The sequence below is a fragment of the Ailuropoda melanoleuca genome, chromosome 4 (assembly GCF_002007445.2).
Source record: "Ailuropoda melanoleuca isolate Jingjing chromosome 4, ASM200744v2, whole genome shotgun sequence".
Taxonomy (NCBI): Eukaryota; Metazoa; Chordata; class Mammalia; order Carnivora; family Ursidae; genus Ailuropoda; species Ailuropoda melanoleuca.
The window spans coordinates 24,912,292-24,933,219 of NC_048221.1; the positions used below are offsets into that span (position 1 = coordinate 24,912,292).

General features: G+C 35.7%; 1 protein-coding gene across 2 annotated transcripts in view; it reads right to left on the reverse strand.

Annotated features, from left to right (window-relative positions):
- Positions 1 to 20,928, reverse strand: part of DNAH12 (dynein axonemal heavy chain 12) — a 192,987-nt gene that overhangs the window by 160,004 nt on the left and 12,055 nt on the right. For both annotated transcript variants that reach the window (XM_034658502.1, XM_034658503.1), the window contains exons 3-13: positions 20,561 to 20,642; positions 20,348 to 20,374; positions 12,645 to 12,834; positions 11,851 to 11,923; positions 10,881 to 11,039; positions 10,282 to 10,477; positions 7,331 to 7,519; positions 6,482 to 6,638; positions 5,731 to 5,822; positions 4,830 to 5,008; positions 1,971 to 2,106 (exon numbers count right to left, since the gene is read on the reverse strand). In XM_034658502.1, coding sequence (XP_034514393.1) covers positions 1,971 to 2,106; positions 4,830 to 5,008; positions 5,731 to 5,822; positions 6,482 to 6,638; positions 7,331 to 7,519; positions 10,282 to 10,477; positions 10,881 to 11,039; positions 11,851 to 11,923; positions 12,645 to 12,834; positions 20,348 to 20,374; positions 20,561 to 20,642 — 1,480 coding nt within the window. The remainder of the gene's footprint in view (positions 1 to 1,970; positions 2,107 to 4,829; positions 5,009 to 5,730; positions 5,823 to 6,481; positions 6,639 to 7,330; positions 7,520 to 10,281; positions 10,478 to 10,880; positions 11,040 to 11,850; positions 11,924 to 12,644; positions 12,835 to 20,347; positions 20,375 to 20,560; positions 20,643 to 20,928) is intronic.

Sequence of the window (20,928 nt, forward strand, 5' to 3'; positions counted from 1 at the left end):
CCTCTATGTGGGAGACAGCATTTGTGAAGACATTAGACATATTGCTAATGACAAACTTAGAGGAATGTCTATCAATATACTTCCCTAAATATTATTTACAGAAATAAAAAGCAATGAAGAAAAAAAAGACTGATGAATCACTGAACTCTACCTCTGAAACTAATAATATATTATATGTTAATTAATTGAATTTAAATTTTAAAAAGAACTGGAGGCACCTTGAAAATAAATTTTAAAAAATAAATTAAAAAATAAAAATGGGAGGCATCTTAAATATACAACAGTGAGTGGTTAAATAATTCACATATTCTTGACACATCTACACCTAAACCTGTAAGTTTAAATATTCAAAAGTACATTTTTGTGTTTCATATATGTTTCAGTCTTAAGTCAAACATGTTTATGATGCAATCTTTTTTTTTGTTTGTGATCCAATCTTAAGTCAAAAATATGGTACTAAGTTTTCTATTAAGAAGGAACATGTTCCATGTTTTTGGTCAGCTTAATGTTTTTCTGTACCTCCTACTTTTCTCTTGTTATATGTTACGTTCACAATACAAAAATTATTTTTAAAAATCATATGAAAAGTGTCCAAATTCATTTGTTTTCAAGAAAATGCAAATTAAAAATATAATGATTTCCACCCAACAGAACAGAAATTTTTTTCTTTTTTCTTTTTTTAAAAGTTTTTATTTAAATTCCAGTTAGTTAGCATACAATGCAATATTAGTTTCAGGTGTACAATACACTAATTCAGCACTTCCATACATCACCCTGTGCTCATCACAAGTGCACTCCTTAATACCCATCATCTATTTCATTCACCCCCTCACCTACTCGCCTCTTGGTAACCATCAGTTTGTTCTCTATAGGTAAGAGAACAGCCTGACAAATTTAAAATTTCTCACAATAGCAAGCATAAGTAACAGTGTAAAATAATGGGACTCTTAGACACTGCTGATAGGAGTATAAAATTGGAACTACTTTAGGAAAGAGTTTTGCCTTAGCTAGTAAAGGTGAAAATAAATATATGTTATAATACCTGGGAGAAATGCATGAATATATACACCAGGATACATGTACAGAAATGTTCCCAGCAACATTGTTATTAATAGCAAAAGTAGAAACAAACCAAATATCCAGAACAATAAAACTAAAATAATAAATTAATGTATGGTTATATAATAGTGAATATAAGACAGCAATGAAAATAAAGAAACAATGGCATTACTAACATAATGTCGACAAGATGCAAAAGAATAGAAACAGTATGACTCTATTTATATAAAGATCTAAATGAGACAATAATTAGTTATATTGATTAGGAATGCATATTTAGATGGTAAAACTCTACGAAAGTGCAAGAAAGTAATTACTATGAAAGTCAGGATAGCATTCACATCCAGGAAAAACAGCAGACTGTGATGAGCTTCTAGTATGTTGATAAGGTTCTATTTCTTCCCTGGGTGATAATTATGGGCTGTTTACTTTATAATATTTTAAATTGTACAATTTATGTTTTATGCAATTTGGGGTATGTGTGTTATATTTCACATTTTAAACAAAGAATTAGAGTACAATGTAGATGAATGGATACATAATCTTGTGCTGGGGAAGGCATAGGCGTACTACTAAATGTGGAAATTATAAAAGAAGGAAAAATTTTTAAGCCCATGTTGTTTGAGGATGCACACATAGTTGGTGGGACTAAAGAATAAAAATGTGAGATTACTGTAGAAACCACGGCGAAACCTCTAGGGGAGAGAGGGAGAGAAGCAGTTATGATCAGAAAGTCACATGCAGAGGGATTCAAGGGTACAGGAAATATCCTGTTTCTTAACTTTGGTCATGGCAATATAGGTGGGCACTTTATAACTATTTGTTTATATGTTCTACACATTTTCAATATGTTTGTCATATTTCACAAAAAAAAGAAACTAATTTAAAACATGTAAATTAAAGATTCTTACCTTGATCTGTAAAACCAACTCTTGAATCCCTGTAGTCCGGGCTTTTTCTACATAAGATATCAGGTCCATCATCTCTTCTGTTGTCTCAGGGGCTTTTAATGCATGCTCTTTAATTGCTTCAAATTCACTGCAAATACTGACATAATACTCTGCTTCACTATAGTTATGGTAATCAATGCCATATCATACTCAATACATGTGTGTTATTATGATTATTATAAAATATGAACTGTGATAGCCTCAAAATATTAAGTCACTAAGATGTCTTAAAACATTTAAGGACAACTTATCTGATATAACTCAGCGTACATCTTACATCTACAAAATCTACAAAATTGAGGTAACATTTTCATGTGGAAGTTATCGTATATTAAAAAAATTTTTTTTCTACAGATCTCTTTAACTCTCTTGAACACACAGTTACGCAGTGTGATATAGAAGTGTACTGAGGAATGGCAAGCAGGCCAATATGAATACAAAGAAGGGGACATCACATGAAGCTGGAAAGGTGAGGAGGAATTAGACCGTGGAGGGCTTGATAGTTCATTCTTGATTATCAAAAATTTAGGAGGGATGCATTAGAGTGGATAATGACAAAAAGACAGGTGATCCTATGGGGGCACTTTCTTCTTGCTAAAGCAGAATCAAGTCCCTTGGGGAGAGACATTACAGCAAAAGACAAGGAGGCAAGCAAAATGATTGACAGCAAGGTGGCCAAAGCAGATGTCAAACCAAACTGTGAGCAAGCAAACTGCTCTTTAATGATTATTAACTTTTTAATAAATTGTACTTTACTTAATGGCACACATTTCCTCCTTTTGGTGTTATCTATTTCAAGTATGGAATTAGAAAAGAATTAAAGAATGAACTAGATAGAGGAATCTGGACAACTTTTCAGCTGCTCTTATGTCATGCGTTTATAGTAAGATAAAGTTATTTTGTTGGAAGTAACAGAATTTTCCAGAAAAGTCACACATACTCCAAAAGTAAATACCAAAAAAAGTCATGTTAAACATAAATCATTTTTTGATTACGGCATCGTCATTGCTCTTACTCAATGGGATTGTTAGAAATGGATGCTTTGCCATCTTTGATATCTTTTTGTATAGTAGTATGATTGGTACAAAGTATGCCTGACAATATTTGACTTTTTGACAGCCATCTATTTTTTATTCATTTAAAAATATTTATTGATGTGATAGCTCCCTTAATTGGGCACCTATTCCATGCCCTGCATTGTACCAGCTGCTTTACAAATGTTATCTGTGACCCTAACATTAGTCCTGCAAGGAGGGTGTTGTTTTTTATGGCTGGCATAGCAGGAAACTGAGGCTCAGAGAAATGAAGTAACTTGCCTAGAGTCACAGAACCAGTTCATCACAGAGCCAGGATTCAAATCCAGGTCTTTCTGTTTCCAAAGCACATGATTTTCTCACATTGCTTCTGGGAAAACAAACATACTAGCTAACACGGATTGAGTTCCGTGTTCCAGGCACTGTGCTTAGTGCTTTGTATATATTGGTTTTAATCTTCACAGAAGTTACAAACTAAGATTCTTTGGGGGCCAGACAGGCAATAAATAAGTTAAATGAGTTGGATGATGAGTTCCTTGAGCAGTGGGTGAACAAACCAAAGGACACATTCCCTTTGTAAGATGAAAACTGCTTCTCAGCTCTGTTTACCACTGAAGGCCCAACATGGCACAGTCTTCCCACTTTTTCAAGAAAAGTAGATCTGGAGAGTGTGTGTGTGTGTATGTGTGTGTGTGTGTGTGTGTGTGTAAAATCTCCTAATTTTGAAATGTTGGTAGCCAATTCAAAATGTGTTTAAACAAAATAAAACACAGCATGAAACAAATAAAAATAGCTGCATGACCTATTCAGATAGCAGGCCACCGGTTTGTGAATCCAATTTTACAGCCACTCTGCAAAGTCATCACTGCTGTCTCTATTTTACAGATGACGAAAATAAGCTGGGTGACACAACAAGTAAATACTGGGGTCAGGAGCAATCCCAGATCTTCCCAATATCATTGAAAGTCTATAGTCTCTCCATTTTCATGCAACCTGTATTCAAACACTGGTTTATTTCAATTACTTTTTAAAAAAATTCTGGGTTGCCTCAAAATAACTCTCAAACAGTATCAAACAAAAACCAGATCGTTGGGACTACAAAGGAAACTCCTTAGGAGGCAGCTATGAGGGGTGCCTGGGTGGCTCAGTTGGTTAAGCCTCTGCCTTTGGCTCAGGTCATGATCCCAGAGTCTTGGGATCGAATCCCACATCTGGCTCCCTGCGCATCAGGGAGTATGCTTCTCCCTCTGCCCCCCACACCACTACCGCTCTCTGGCATTCTCTCTCTCACAAAAATAAATAAATAAAATATTTTTTTAAAAAAGGAGGCAGCTATGAAGAGAAAGTTGTGAGTACTTACATTTTAATCTTTTAAAAAAATTTTTTAAATTAGTTTATTTACTTATTTACTTACTTACTTAAAGTTATCTCTACACCCAACGTGGGGATCGAACTCACAACCCCGAGATGAAGAGTCAAGTAACTGAGCCAGCCAGATGCTCCTCATATTTTTTTTTAAAGATTTTATTTATTTATTTGACAGGGACAGCCAGCAGAGAGGGAACACAAGCAGGGGGAGTGGGAGAAGAAGAAGCAGGCTCCTAGCAGAGGAGCCTGATGTCAGGCTCGATCCCAGAATGCCGGGATCCCGCCCTGAGCCTAAGGCAGCCGCTTAACGACTGCGCCACCCAGGCACCCCACTCCTCATATTTTAAACAAGAGTTATTATTAGCAAAATATTTCTTTTAGCACATTAATTCTGGGTTTAGCAATTACTTCTACTTACCTTTCATTTTCTTTTCTATGTTTTGAAGCTATGTCGTTTAATAATATGTTTGCAAGGGTTTTCACTTTGTTTGTTAGGCCTATCTTCAAATCTTCACAATCCAAACGCACCATAGGGTAATTAACCCACTGAGGCAAAAGCATTATTTCTGAGGCAAGACTGAAAAATCTTCCTATAAACTTAAAATTTAAAAAAAAATTTTTAAAAAGCATTTAAAATTCAGATCCAAGTATATTACTTGCACAGCTAAAAATCTTCAAAACAAAGTAAAACTCTTGAGCAAAGATACCCTAAAATTGTACCACGTGGCTCCCACTTAACATTTCCAACTACATATTCTAAATCTGCCATGTACTGCGTTCCTATGTTACCTGTTCTACAGCTGTGTTGGTTCATTTGACACCCCTAAACCCTTTTGGTCTTTGTTCATGTTACATTCCCTCTCTTCTCCACCAGTAAACATCTACTTCAAAGTCTAGCTCACTTTTCACTTCTTCGAGAAACCTTCACCAATCTTCCAAAGCAGAAACAATCATTCCCTCTTCTTTGCTTCCAAAACACTTAGTGCACATTTCCATTCCAGTACTTATCTCCACATGTCATAGTTGTCACTCCTATGTCTGGCTTCTAGGCCAAATATATGCTACTGAGGACAATGTGTATGTATCATTTATCTTTATGTCACCAAAATCTTGCTACATGTCTGAATGTGATTGTTGAAGCAATGAATAAGTAAATGAATCACTAAAGTAATTATTTGGTGAACCTACAGGCTTACTAAAATGATATTCTGAATAAGAAATTCTATTAACTTTAATTGAAGCATTTAATTCCAGAAAAAAGGCCCTAATTAAAAAAAAGAAAGTCAAAGGCATTAATGAAAAACAGAATTACCATTTACCTCTGTGTATTCATCAAAAGTATGTTCTTCGGCCTGAAAAGTCTCTATCATCTCATCTGCAGTCCCATCAAGAAGCCAATTGTATTTTTCAACTAAAAATTAATAATCTAATTTAAATCTCAATAATAAGACCCATTCAAAAAGATAAAGCGCTTTTTGATATGATCATGGAAAGAAGTAGAGTATTCCATTAAATATTATTAATAGAGAATTAACATATATCTATAGGAATAGAATAAAATAGACTTAACAAGCAAACCAGGTTAAACGTGGCATTTTAAGATAAAGATAATAGTGTATGTAATGATCTTACAATAACTTAGAGGTACAGATAAGCCAGTTAATAGAAGGTTTTGATTAAGAGAATGTGAAATAACTATCCTGACCCCATACACACTTGAGGAGACTGTAGAACTGAGATGCAGTCTCTTCAAAACTATCCTTCAAAATTATCTTATTTTAAACCTTGATTTAGCTTTCTCCTTATTCCAACATCTCTTCTCTCTACTTTTTTGCTTTATTACTCTACTTTTTTGCTCCTGTTAACATTCACCCTTCGGGCTAAACAACAGAATTCAAGTTTCTTGGTTTTGATCTTTGATTCTGCCAAAAGCCACACCAATGCTGACTTCTGGCTCTTCCTGCTTTTTTCATGACAGCCCCAGACAACCAATACTTGACCAATTCCAGCAAAAATAAAAACGGTATTCTTTTATGATAAAAGGTGTAATATTATATAAGTGGTATATACCGTACGTCTCATAATGTTTTCTTGCACCCTCTAAGTTATGATGTACTGCGAACTTCAGTGTAGTAAGAGCCCACTGTAACACGTGTTCAGGAAGTTGTGTGTCAAGATTTACAGCTGGTGAAGTTCCTGATAGCCAAGAGGGAACCGTTTGGACATTCTAACAAAAATTAAAATGACAATTAATGAAATAATTATCTGTGCAGTTGGTCTATACATAGATCTTATACAATATTTTTAAACAATCTTTTCAGATTTTAATGGTCCAAAAAAAGATAACCTGATGCAAAATCATGATTTAAAATTGTATAGTTTGGGGCACCTGGCTGGCTCAGTCAGTAGAGCATGCAACTCTTGATCTTGGGGTTTGGGAGTTTGAGCCCCACATTGGGTGTAGAGATTACTTAAAAATAAAATTTTAAAAAATAATAAAATAAAATAAAATTATATAGTTTGTAGTCTAATATAAAAATTAAGTTGAGTTTGTTTTCTATCATTCAACAAGTATTTATTGAATAACTATAATGTCTAAGTGATTATATTAGAAAGTAGAGAAAACAAACATGACATGGATCTTGTCCTTAAGAAGCTCACAACTATGTAGGGAAGATGAAATGGGCACATAAATATCAAATCCTAACCGTAATAAAAGTTCTAAGAAGGAAAACATCATTCCTAGCCAGGGAACTTTATCAAAGAGAAAGCACTTTCTAACTTAAAATAACTTGGAGGATAGAAATAAAACAGAGTTATAACATTTTATGTACATGTCCACTTTATAGTTTCAAATCCATTTAAAATTTTGAAAGAGACCCATGTAAAGAAACCCAGTGGATAAGGATGGCAGAATACCTGTAGAGCTTCGGTTATCCGCTCTACCAAACCCAAAACAACATCTTCCAAATCTTGAAAGGTAGGATAAAATTCCATTTTATCATCATCAAATGTCAGTTCCATCTTAAATATTGGCAGCCCACGTTGGTCTTCTTGGTCAAAGAGTTTCACAAATACTTCTACAGTTCTCTTTAAGAAATCCTTTAGCTGCATGATATCATAAATTATTACTTTAGAATATACAAATTCAACCTTTAACCTTTAGTTCACAATCAGTGAGCTATTACCTGTAATTAAGCCATTCTATCAGTCCATTTAGTCCTCAAAATTATCTTCATTCAGCACAATATGTTCCTACTAAATTTGGTCTAAAATAATAAATAGAACAATATATACAAACTTTATATTTTTTATAGAACATCAACAATCTTAATATGGCAACTAGAGTTTTCCACATTCTTTAGTAATTCTTTCCCTGGTACAGAAAACACGTTAGGAAACTAAACACCACGGTGAAGACTAATGGGAGGAGAGGCCAGACGCCTGAGGGTGAGGGTGTTACGAGGGGACATGCACATGAGGTAGTGGTATGCTACAGCTATCTCCTAGTGTCAACTGTTAAATATTCAAGACTTCTATGAGGCAGTTACTAAACCGTTGGATGCCTGAAAATCACCATGGTGGGAATATTTACACCAGGAAATTGGCAAACACTACAAATTAGGGCTTTTCTCCCCCATCCCCAAAGCCGGATTTCCAGCACATTACTAGGTGAGTGTGAAGCCACTGAAACTTAGAAATGTGCCCAGTGAGTTACCAAAGTATGAATAATGCGTTGGGTTTTTTTTAAAGATTTTATTTATTTTAGTGAGGGGGAAGAGCAAAGGGAGAGAGAATCTCAAGCAGACTCCACACTGAGCGCAGAGCTGGACCCAGGGCTCCACCTCACAACCCTGAGATCATGACGTGAGCTGAAACCAAGCAAAGGATGCTCAACCAACTGAGGCAGCCAAGTGCCCCTGAATAATGCGTATTTATGTGGAACCAGCTATTGGAAATTTAGCCAACCAGATAAATAAGATCTAAAACCATTTTCAAAATATTCCTCATCTCTACTTCTTATCAAATAATCATAGTCCTCTTAAGAGGATAAAAGTAAAAAGGAAACCATGTATATTAATTATAGGGTTATATACTAGATATTAAATGTGTCCTTTAACAGATACATTGAAAAATTTATGGAATCTTTGGAGATACTTTCCGAAAGGGAAAGTTTTTATTCAAAACTATTTTTATAGAATTGTATTTCTACAATAGTAAAAATTTGAGGAGCCCATAAATACAAAATTAATAAAAATTAATATTTTCTTTAAAGATGATCAATTCCATTTCAAACCAAGATTTTATTGAGAAAAAAATGAGAATCAACCAACTTGGGATTTCATACGTTCAAAAATATATTTACTAGGATAGTCCTTTGTTAATATTCTCCAATAAAGCTATGGATAATTAGTTGATAGCCTTTAAGCATAAGCCCAGTAATCACTCATAATATTGACACATACTTCTAGACTCTTTCTTTTTATTTTAGATTGTTTCAGATATTGCTTCAGAAATGAAGTATTTTTATGCTAAACTAATTTAAATAAAATTATGGTAAAAATATTTTTCTTAACTTATTTCAAAATAATTACCTAGCACTATGTCTAAATAGAATTTTATTTAAAATAATAAACCAAAACATCAGTTTTAAACTCAATGCCCCAAAAATGAATAATCCAATTAAGAAATGGGTTTCTTTTTCCAAAGAAGACATACAGATGACTAACAGACATATGAAAAGATGCTCAACATCACTGATCATCAGGGAACTACAAATCAAAACTACAATGAGACATCACCTCACACTTGTCAGAATGGCTAAAATCAACAACACAAACAACAGTTGTTGGGGAGGATGTGGAGAAAGGGGAACCATCTTGCATTGTTGGTGGGAATGCAAACTGGTGCAGCCACTGTGGAAAGCAGTATGGGGGTTCCTCAAAAAGTTAAAAATAGAACTACCTTACAATCCAGAAATTGCACTACTAGGCATTTACCCAAAGAATACAAAAATACTAATTTAAAGGGATACATGCACCCTGATGTTTAGAGCAGCATTATCTACAATAGTCAAATTATGGAAGCAGCCTAAGTGTCCATAGATAGATAAAAGGATAAAGACAATGTGGGGTGTATGTGTGTGTGTGTGTGTGTGTGTGTGTATAACAGAATATATATATAATGGAATATTACTCAGCCATAAAAAAGGATGAAATCTTGCCATTTGCAATGACCTAGATGGAGATAGTATAATGGTTTTTTTTTTAAAGATTTTATTTATTTATTCAACAGAGATAGAGACAGCCAGCGAGAGAGGGAACACAAGCAGGGGGAGTGGGAGAAGGAGAAGCAGGCTCATAGCGGAGGAGCCTGATGTGGGGCTCGATCCCATAATGCCGGGATCACGCCCTGAGCCGAAGGCAGACGCTCAACCGCTGTGCCACCCAGGCGCCCCATAGACAGTATAATGTTAAGTGAAATAAGTCAGTCAGAGAAACGCAGATACCATACAATTTCACTCATATGTGGAATTTAAGAAACAAAACAAAAGAGCAAAGTTCCAGGAAAAAGAGAGAGAGAGGCAAACCAAGAAACAGACTCATAACTACAGAGAATAAACTGATGGTTAAAGAGGGTAGGGGAGTAGGAGAATGGGTTAAATAGGTGATAGGGATTAAGGAGGGCACTTGTCCTGATGAGCACCGGGTGATGTATGGAAGTGCTGAATCACTATATTGTTCACCTGAAACTAATATTACACTGTATGTTAACTAACTGGAATTTAAATAAAAACTTAAAAAATAATAAAGTAAAATATAAACTAATTTTATTAACATTATTATTTAAGATATATAGAACATATTTACCTGATTTGACATTAGTGTGGAAACACAGTTATAAAATGCATCCAGTTTTTCAGGTTTGATGGCTTCTAGAGTTTCCTTCTTGGTAAAAAGATTTATAACCTTTGGATACCATGTGTTCATTATCTTCTCTTCTGCCTTTCTAGCTTGTATTGATAGATCATTTTTCAGTGATTCACAATCAATTGGCCCTTTAGCTCTATTTATGAGAAAAATAAAAATGATTTAAAACAAATGATAAATATTGGTCTTAATACACAATTCTTTAAAAATAAGATAAATTAAAAATTCTTCTAATCTAAAAATTCTTCATTATCGTCTCTTCTGCCTTTCTAGCTTGTATTGATAGATCATTTTTCAGTGATTCACAATCAATTGGCCCTTTAGCTCTATTTATGAGAAAAATTAAAATGATTTAAAACAAATGATAAATATTGGTCTTAATACACAACTCTTTAAAAATAAGATAAATTAAAAATTCTTCTAATCTAAAGAAAAGTTCTCAAGACTTATCAGTTTTAAAATGTATACAGTCAAAATAAAAAGACTCAAGCAGGAGACATTAAAATCTTAAATGTTAGTTAATAAATATGAGATTTTACCTAATCCCTGTTAAATCTAGCAAAACCGAATTGGAAAACGTCGTATAACCAAGATCCAGCAATATTTTCATAGTTGGATGAACAATGTGCAAATTAGCTGATATTTGATTTCTTGTCTGCATGTAGCTAGAATGCCAAGGATTAGAATAATCCAGTCCTCTGGAAAAGCAAAACACTGTATCAAGCAGTATTCACACAATATGCTCTAAAGTTTCGGAAATAATAGTTATGACATGGAATTAGTATAAAGCAAGAGAAGAGGAAAATATGGTCAGCAATGGAAGCTTTAGGAGACATGCATGTAATAAAAATGCATCAAGATCAAGTGCATTATCTTCAGAGGACAGAGACCACTTGTGGGTAAGGCAGACTGATGGGCCAGGTGGATGTGCCCGCTAACTTCACTGTGCTCTGGCTCAGTCACCTTGGTAGAGGTCAACGAACTCAGTCCTTGGGACTGGGGAGAAGGGATGAAGAAATCTGCCTGGCACACACCAAAGCTTACTTAAGGCCAAGTTGACCTATACATGAGTAAAGGTTCCCCTAATTGTGTAAGCAGCAAATAGACAAGTTCAGAGCAAGGATATGTTCAGGAAAAAAAACAAAAACAAAAAAACAGTAGTGCTATTTTTCAGATGTATTAAAAACACCTTTGAGCTTCACAATTCTAGATTTAAATGTGAGATCAGCTTATTTTCAATCTGTTATCAAAACCTAGATGCTATTCTGTTTTTAAGATAATTTACTGGGGTGCCTGGGTGTCTCAGTCGGTTGAGCCTCCGACTCTTGATTTAGGCTGGGGTCATGATCTCAAGGTGGTGGGAATGGCACTGCATTGAGCCCTGTGCTGGGCAGGGAGTCTGCTTGGGATTCTCTCTCTCTCTCCCCCTCTGCTCCTCCCCCTACTCATGTACTCTCTCTCTCTAAAATAAATAAATAAATCTTTAAATAATAATAGTAATTTACTCACTCAGGGGATTTAGGTAAAGGGCCTCCTTCATCTTCAAGCCATTTAACTGGAGGTTTCACGAGAACACTCCTCACTAAAATACATATATGTATTAATATTTTTTGAAAACCCTTGCAAGTCCTACTCAAACAAAAGTTTCTAACTTCTGATATTGGATAATATAGCTTATTGAGCATTAAAATGAGTAGAAGAAAAAATTCCTTTATTTGAAAAAAAATCAAGTTCTTGGTACTATTTTGGTTATTTGTGTGTGAATTCAGATACAGTAAAGCTTTAAGTTTTTAGCTTTTTGCATCCTATCTACTCAAACTCCACTTAAGAAAACTTATTCCAATAAAAATTGCAAATGTTAAATCCCTAATAAATCTCCCTAAATACAGTAATATTTTTATAATTCTGTAAACAGTATAACTACAGCAATAAAGACAAAGAGACAAATCAAAAAGCTATTAGCAAATAAGCACATAAAAATTAAAAAGTCCCTTGACTTAACAAAGATTTCGACTAGATAATAAGCTCAAAATAAAAACTTTTTTTGAAGTAGATTTCATTTTTTTAAAGTAATCTCTACGCCCAACATGGGGCTCGAACCTATAACCCCAGGATCAAGAGTCACATGCTCTACCAACTGAGCCAACCCAGCGCCCCTCAAAATAAAAACTTTAAATTAAAATAACATCTAAGAAATACATATAGCTAAACACATAGATGTTCATTATTCATATTTCTACTTTTGATTGGAGGGGTGGAGAACAAAAGTAAAAGAAGCTTGGCATGTGTTCAATGCTACTTACCCAGATACCTCTTCATGCTTTTTTCAAAGTCATTTGACACCTCATTTATGAGACTTTTCATGAGTTCTTCTCTTTCTTTCCCTTCCTTTAAAGAATCGGGTATCAACATTAACATGTGATCCAGCCATTCCTGCTGAATAGGTACTATAGGACTGCTTTCTACACATTGCTTCATATAAATATAGTTGAACTGAGAATATAATAAGAAAAAATTAAGTGCTCTAAATTTTGTAGTATTTCAGTGTAACTCCTGAGCTCTCTATTCAAGACAACATTTTTTTCAGAATAGAAGTATCCTGAAAAATAACATGTTTTCAGAATAAAAACATTTTACCCAAAAGTATGACCTACAAAGAAACCATTTTTTTAAGTGCTCAGTTTATATTTATTGAATGAATAAGAATTGGAAATTGGGACCAAAGAGTGGGCTAGGGAAGCTGGGTGTGCCCCTGTGTTATCCACTCAAACACTGAAATATTTAGCATTAATCCATTAAACAGTCAGAAATTGGCAACTATGAACCCTAGCACAAAGGTACACGACTGATAAAACAACCAAGAATGACAGGAAATATCAGCAATAAATTATGGGTGAACATTATTATGTATTTTAGAATATTTAATCAAGCTGATTAATTTAAAATATCACCAGGGTAGTTCCCCCCTCCCAAGTCTGCATTTTACACTTGAGAAAACTAATCTTGTCATAATCCCTTCACTTCAAACCAGGGTTGGAGCCTCAGGTTTTCTGTATCAAAATACATATAAATGCAGACCCACCAGTATCTTAAATATAGAATAGAAATTAATTAGATTGTCTTTAATATTTAAGAGTGTACTATGATTTTAACGTGCAAGTTTGTTGGGACTCTCTGAGTAGGAATACAGTATTGTAAAAAAAATAAATAATGTCTCATCTTGGGAAAAAATATGACTTTCTTGTGGGCAATATGTGTGTGGTTTAAAAGGAGAACAGAATAATGGTTAAGAAAAAAGAAAGAGGAGGGACACTTGGGTGGCTCAGTCAGTTAAGCGTCTGCCTTCAACTCAGGTCATGATCCCAGGGTCCTGGGATTGAGCCCTGCATCAGGCTCCTTGCTCAGCGGACAGCCTGCTTCTCCCTCTGCCTGCCACTCCCCCTGCTTGCGTGCTCTCTCTCTCTCTCTGACAAACAAATAAATAAAATCTTTAAAAAAGAAAAAAGGAAGAGGAGAAAAGGCTATAGGGTGTAGATAAGAACAGAAGGTAGCAGCTAAATGAAACCAGAAGAAACAGAGATGGGCTCCAATACAGCATACCCAAGTGGTGGGGCAGGAACAGAACCAATTAGAATTTAATCTGGAGAGAGGCATCTGAGTAGAGTAAGAACCAATTGGTCACCTCCAGGATAGTGTGAGATAATCACAAAAACAAATTGATTTAGGCACACCAGAGCCTCAAGCAGGAAAGGACCCTGTTTTCCTGGAGAGTAAGAAAGGGGACTGAAGGGAATGGAGGGCCTGGGGTGGTGGACCAAACAGAAGATCATAGCCTCAAAGGAGTCAAATAGGGAAATCTAGAGAGAAACAGGAATTGGGAAGAGGAGAAAGTGATTATTTAGAACCTTTATGTTGGGCAAAGGGCTATAAGCAATATAGACCTCTGCTTCTGATGCCCATCAACAATATACAGCTGGTGTCCCTGCATTTCATGTCACTGTTACATGGCTAACCTGTGATCACAACGGCTCCATATCCTGGATGAAAGCAGTCAGGGCTGGAGGAGAGAGCCCCGCCAGGGAAGTGAAGGCAGGGTGGCAAGTCTAGAGGTTGTTGCCACTGGACCCGTACATGGTGGCAGCCAAAATGAATTTCTAGCAGGTGAAATCTCATATATTTCCTAAAAGGAGTTTTGTAGATGAATCATGAGCAAAATCCCTCAGCTTTTAATACCTGGAAGAATAAATCATGCTCTCTGGAGCCCTCAGGTATGAACTATAAATTCATTGGATGTCAGGTGTCTGGGCACGAAAATATTTTGCTCTGTCTTTTCAAAGAAAACATTTTATATTTTTCTTCATTTTTGATGAGTTCTTGCCAAATTAATGTTCTTGTATGCTTTTCATTTTCTCAAGGCAAAACAAAGATCCTTTGCCTAACTCATTATTCCTCGTTCAAAAATATTCATTAATTCAACGAATTTTCATTGTTTCAGTAAACACAACAGACAAAGCCCCTGCTTCTCTTGAAGATTATATTCTGGTACAATAGCAGTATAATTTTATAAATTCTCCCATAACAATAAGTAATCTGACAAAAATAGACAAGAACAAGTAGAAAGACAACACTTAATCTTGGTAAAGATATTTTAACATGAAAATTTCAGTTTGTCTCAAAATTAATTTAATGTAATCCTAATAAAAATATCTGCATACATTTTTATAGAACAAGACACGTTGAGCCTAAAGTTCTCGTGGAAAAATAAACATGTGAGAATAGCCAGAAAGAATATCTACAAGGGAGGACTAGCCCTAGGAAGCATTAAAACATACTATAAAGTCTCTCTAATTAAAACAATGTGGTACAGGAGACTGCATAGACAGATTAGCAGGTAAAAAAAGAAAGTCTAGAAATAGACCCAGTATGTAGGAAAATTTATCATATGATAAATGTGGTGTCTCAAATCAGTCAGTGGAGCAAAGATGAAGATTTTTTTTTAATTTTATTTATTTATTTGACAGAGATAGAGACAGCCAGTGAGAAAGGGAACACAGCAGGGGGAGTGGAAGAGGAAGAAGCAGGCTCATAGCATAAGAGCCTGATGTGAGGCTCGATCCCATAATGCCAGGATCACACCCTGAGTCGAAGGCAGACGCTTAACCGCTGCGCCACCCAGGCGCCCCGCAAAGATGAAGATTTTAAAAAATAATTCTGGGACAAATAGCTATTTGTCAAAAGAGAAATTTAATCCATACCTTCCACCATAGACAAAAATAAATCCCAAATGGATCAAGAATTTAAACAATAAAACCACACAAGGACCCAAAAAAATGGATAACTGCTGCTATAATTGAGGGTAGGGGAAAACTTTCTAGCTATGATTCAAGTTCCAGACATAAAAAAGAGAAAATGACTGACAAATTCTGACTACATAAAAATTAAAATGTTTGTATGGCAAAACAAGTCACAATAAAAATGATCAAAAGACAAATGACAATCTGGGACAAAAGATTTGCAACATATATCTCAAAGTATAAAGAATGTTTAAAAATGTAAGGGGTAGGGGCGCCTGGGTGGCACAGCGGTTAAGCGTCTGCCTTCGGCTCAGGGCGTGATCCCGGCGTTGTGGGATCGAGCCCCACATCGGGCTCCTCCGCTATGAGCCTGCTTCTTCCTCTCCCACTCCCCCTGCTTGTGTTCCCTCTCTCACTGGCTGTCTCTATCTCTGTCAAGTAAATAAATAAAAATCTTTAAAAAAAAAAATGTAAGGGGTAGATGAAATTTGAGGACATTATGCTCAATGAAATAAGCCAATGACAAAAAACAACTATTATATAATTCCACTTATATGAGGTATCTAGAGTAGTCTAATTCATAGAAATAGAACGGTAGTTGCCAGGGACTGAGGGAAGAGACAAATGGGGAGTTGTTTAGTGAGTATACAGTTTCAGTTTCACAAGAAGAAAAATTCTAGAGATTGGATACACAACTATGTGAAGAAACACCACTGAACTGTACACTTAAAAATGGTTAAGATGGGGCGTCTGGGTGGCTCAGGTGGTTGAGCGTGCAACTCTTGGTTTTGGCTCAGGTCATGATCTCTGGGCCTTGGGATCGAGCCCTGTATTGGGCTCCATGCTCAGCACAGAGTCTGCTTGAGATTCTCTCTCCCTCTTCCTCTGCCCCTCCCCCCACTCGTGCTCACTTTCTCTCTTTCTCTCAAATAAATAAATAAAATCTTTAAAAAAATAAATTTAAAAAAATGGTTAAGATTGTAAATTTTATGTTGTGTGTATTTTACCAGATTTTAATTTCAGGGAAAATAAGATCAAAACCCAAAAGAAAAATTGGGAGAAAATATGAACCAACATTTTGCAATAAAAATATTATGAAAATGGTCCTTAACTCTATGAAAAAATATTTAATCCTACTCATAATTAAAGAAAGCTTACATAAACTACTTTGAGATACCATTTGTCATCCATCAGACTGATAAAAAGTAAAAAATATGACCCCCACATTCTGTGGTGAGACTATGGGGAAGAAGTACTCTCACAAATCGCAAGTAGGAATGTGAATTGGCACAATCCTTTTGGAGAGAAATTTTGCGATATCTACCAAAACCGCATATTGACCCAGCAGTCCAACTTCTAGAAATTGAGAATACACCTCCAACAACACGAAAACACACATACAAGGTTATTCATGGCAGCAAAAATTTGAAACATACGAGAGTGCCCAAATAAATTATTATACATCCACACATTGATGTTCTGTGCAGCAGTGAAAAAGAATGAGGAAATCAAATCAACACATTGTACACCTTAAACTTACACAATGTTATATGTCAATTCCATCTCAAGAAAGCTAGAAAAGAAAAAGGAGTGAAGAAGATCTCTATAAGCTGATATAGAGTGACCTCTAGGTATGTTGTTAAGTTAAACAAAATGCAAACATAACATAATAAAAAGAAGAATATTTAAATTATGATGCATTTTATGTAAGATTAAAGGGGAAATAAGAAAATAAATCTCTTCCTTTATGAAAAATTAAACATAGGAAGGATAAATCAGAAATTAATGAGACTGGTTATTTAAAGGGAGTGGGTTTGGGGTGCCTGGGTGGCCCAGTTGGTTCAGCATCTGCCTTCAGCTCAGGTCATGATCCCAGGGTACTGGGATCGAGTTCTGCATCAGGCTCCCTGCTCAGTGGGGAGCCTGCTTCTCCCTCCCCCTCCGACTGCCACACCGCCCTGCTTGTGCTTTTGCTCTCTCTCTCTCTCTGTCCAAAAAATAAATAAAATCTTTTAAAAATAAATAAACAAAAAATGAAAGTCAGCTGGAGGTCTAGCGAAAACAGTATTAAAAAAACATCCCCTCGGGGCGCCTGGGTGGCACAGCGGTTAAGCGTCTGCCTTCGGCTCAGGGCCTGATCCCAGCGTTATGGGATCGAGCCCCACGTCAGGCTCCTCTGCTATGAGCCTGCTTCTTCCTCTCCTACTCCCCCTGCTTGTGTTCCCTCTCTTGCTGGATGTCTCTATCTCTGTCAAATAAATAAATAAAATCCTTAAAAAAAATCCCTTGGATTTGGGAATCAGTGATCACTGGTGACACTAATGATGAAGAGGTGGGGTTCCTACATGCCAGATTACCAAAAGCAGTGGGTTCAAAGTGCAGAAGTGAATGACTGCTTCATGCCTGGCTACCTATTTTAGATTGTAAGATACCAGAAGGTAAGAACTGTGGCTGAAGAGTGAGGATGCTAAGCACATACACACAAATATGCCTTACAATTCACCCAACCTCATGTTAAATATTTATGAATGTTTTGTATCAGTTCTTATATCTAGTAAAGAGGCAAATATACAGCCAAAGTCTCCATAAAGGTTGGGAGGGAGGTGAAGGAAGAAGAGGGAAGAGAAAAGAACGAAGGAAGGAAGGAAGAAAGGAAGGAAGGAAGGAAGGAAGAAAGAAAGAAAGAAAGAAAGAAAGAAAGAAAGAAAGAAAGAGAAAGAAAGAAAGAAAGAAAGAAAAGAAAAGGAGAGAAAGAGAGAGAGAGAGAAAGAGAAAGAGAAAGAGAAAGAGAAAGAAAGAGAAAGAGAAAGAAAGATAGAAAAAAAGAAAAAGAGAAAACTTGGAGTAGCTAAAATTAGGCTCTTCCACAGATCCTCAGTACCGGGATGGATTCTGAGCCCTCTATCCCCAAAGGGAACTTGAAGAGATTTGGAAAGCCGGTACCCCCATCTGGGAACGTGCTGCATGAATTTCTCTTTTGTGTAGCCATCTCCATAGGTTCCCATATCATTTGCTGTAAAATAAATATTATGTGTCATCATCTTCCCACCAATCACACCATAGCCCCATGTTGTTATCTATGCAGTCAGTGCCATTTAAAAAAAAAAAGATTTCTATTTATTTATTTGAGAAAGAGAGTGAGTGAGTGTGCACACAGAGGAAGAGGGAGAAGCAGACTCCCTGCTGAGCAGCATGGGGCTCTAGCCAGGACCCTGAGATCATGACCTGAGCCAAAAGAAGACGTTTAACCGACTGAGCCACATAGGTGCCCCAGTCAGTGCCATTTATTTTCAAATCTAGCATCTACAGTGATTGTGCCAGTTTAGCTCTGTTAATCAACCTTCCGGGGTGTCTTTATGCTCATTTGAAGAGTCAGAGATGAAAGACAGGTGATGTAGCACTTCTGTTTTTAATAATTACAGCTTAAACTAGCCAGTAATTTTTAGTCCTTAAAGGAACTTCAGGAAGCTACCCAGGATTACTGAAAAGTCTTTCCATCTAATGAGATAGTCTGGTAATTTACTAGTTTTGTATCTTTGGTTGAATAGAAATATTTCAAAATGGTATGTGACCACTTGATGTAGAGTCTGGGTTTCTCTCTAATAAATCCCTTTGCCAAATGCAGGAGTTGCAGACTTGCTATTGGCAAGAGTGAAGCAAGTGAGCGAGTAAAACTATCCCAGTGTGGGGGCATCTCCTACAAGAGTTCAGTCTTGATCAAAGTGTCAGTGCAGGAATCGGCTCCTGGGAGGTCACAGTATCTCCTGACAGGACCTGCCCACTGCATCTGGGCCATGAATGTTAGCATTGTTTGAGGTGGTAGGCAAGGTGCCTGCCTTCTAGTATATTGGGGTGAGTCGGTAAGCCAGCCAAGGAGATTCTGAATGATTAAGCAAGAAACGAGGGATTCTTGATTAAACTGAAGATTTCATTTGGGAACCAAAAATCTTAACAAATAATCTCTTGGACCTTGAGCCATATAATTCCCCTGAAAAGTAAGCACTTTTTTCCAGCAAAATTTCATTGGGGGTTTTGTTATTGAGGAATGAACTGAGATAAATATGTGGAATTTTTATTTAATGGCATACTACACTAGGAATCTGAAGACCTGCGGGAGATTCAAAATTCTAACTCTTGTTATAACTTTTTAAAAGATTGTGAAATTATACAAATGCACATGAATCAAGTTTTAATATACTGTGTGATGGGTGGGTGAGGCTGTTCGTTGTACCATTTCTTTCTTTGAATTCTCAGGCATGGTTTGGCAGTGCGAGAACTCTGTAACTCTAACAAATTCAATAAAAATTAAATATGCAGAAAAAATAAAATAAAATCTAGCATCAGCATGTGGCTAGCACCCTATAGATTCTCAGAAAGTAATCATTATTATATCAATATTAGAACAGTGAAAGCGAAATGCATTTCCTTTATAACGGCAACTTTAAAAATTTTTTCCCAGTTTCTGGAATAAGAACTAAAACATGTACAACTAATCCTCAAATAACAAATGGGAACAAAAACATAACTCTTAAAACCCATATTGTCATCCATGACATTTGTTCCTTTTGACGCAGAAAATTAAAATCTCAGTTTGTAAATTTCTTCCTCTTCCAGAATGGGTCTTATTGGTAGGTGGTTTTAGAAGGAGCTACTTTGTCATAATTTCTTTGAACATTTTCAAAACAAGAAATATAAAAAAAAATTGAACTCACTCCTTTCTTTTTAATTTCACTGGTCATCTGTCAAAAGCAAACAAATAAGACATAATTAAATCAAGAAGAAAAAAATTGTAAGTGATTTAAATGTATGTATTATGTATATGTATCATTCTCTTTAAAATACTAGTTGTATCGAGATCAACTTGAAATAATTACAAATTAAAATTGTGTAAGGATAAACTTCTTAAAAAGACAACTTCGACTTACAGTTGGTGGATAATCTGGCTCTGGTATTGGAGGTGTTCTTTTATCCAGCGTTCTGTCTAAACTTCTTTTAGCTCCATCAATTCTGGATTATAGTTTAAAAAATAGTTTATAGTTAAACTATTTATAGTTTCAAAAAATGTCTGACTCTCGAAGACAACATTAGGATATATTATCAAAACATTACGATTTGTGGGGGGCTACTGGCTGAGTCAGTGGAGCATGTGACTCCTGACCTTGGGCTTATGAGTTCAAGTCCCACACTGGGGGTTGAGTTTACTTAAATAATAATCATCTTAATAAAATATTACAATAAAATATTACAATTTGAACATCTTTTCAATTATACTTACAGAAGAGATATTCAAGAG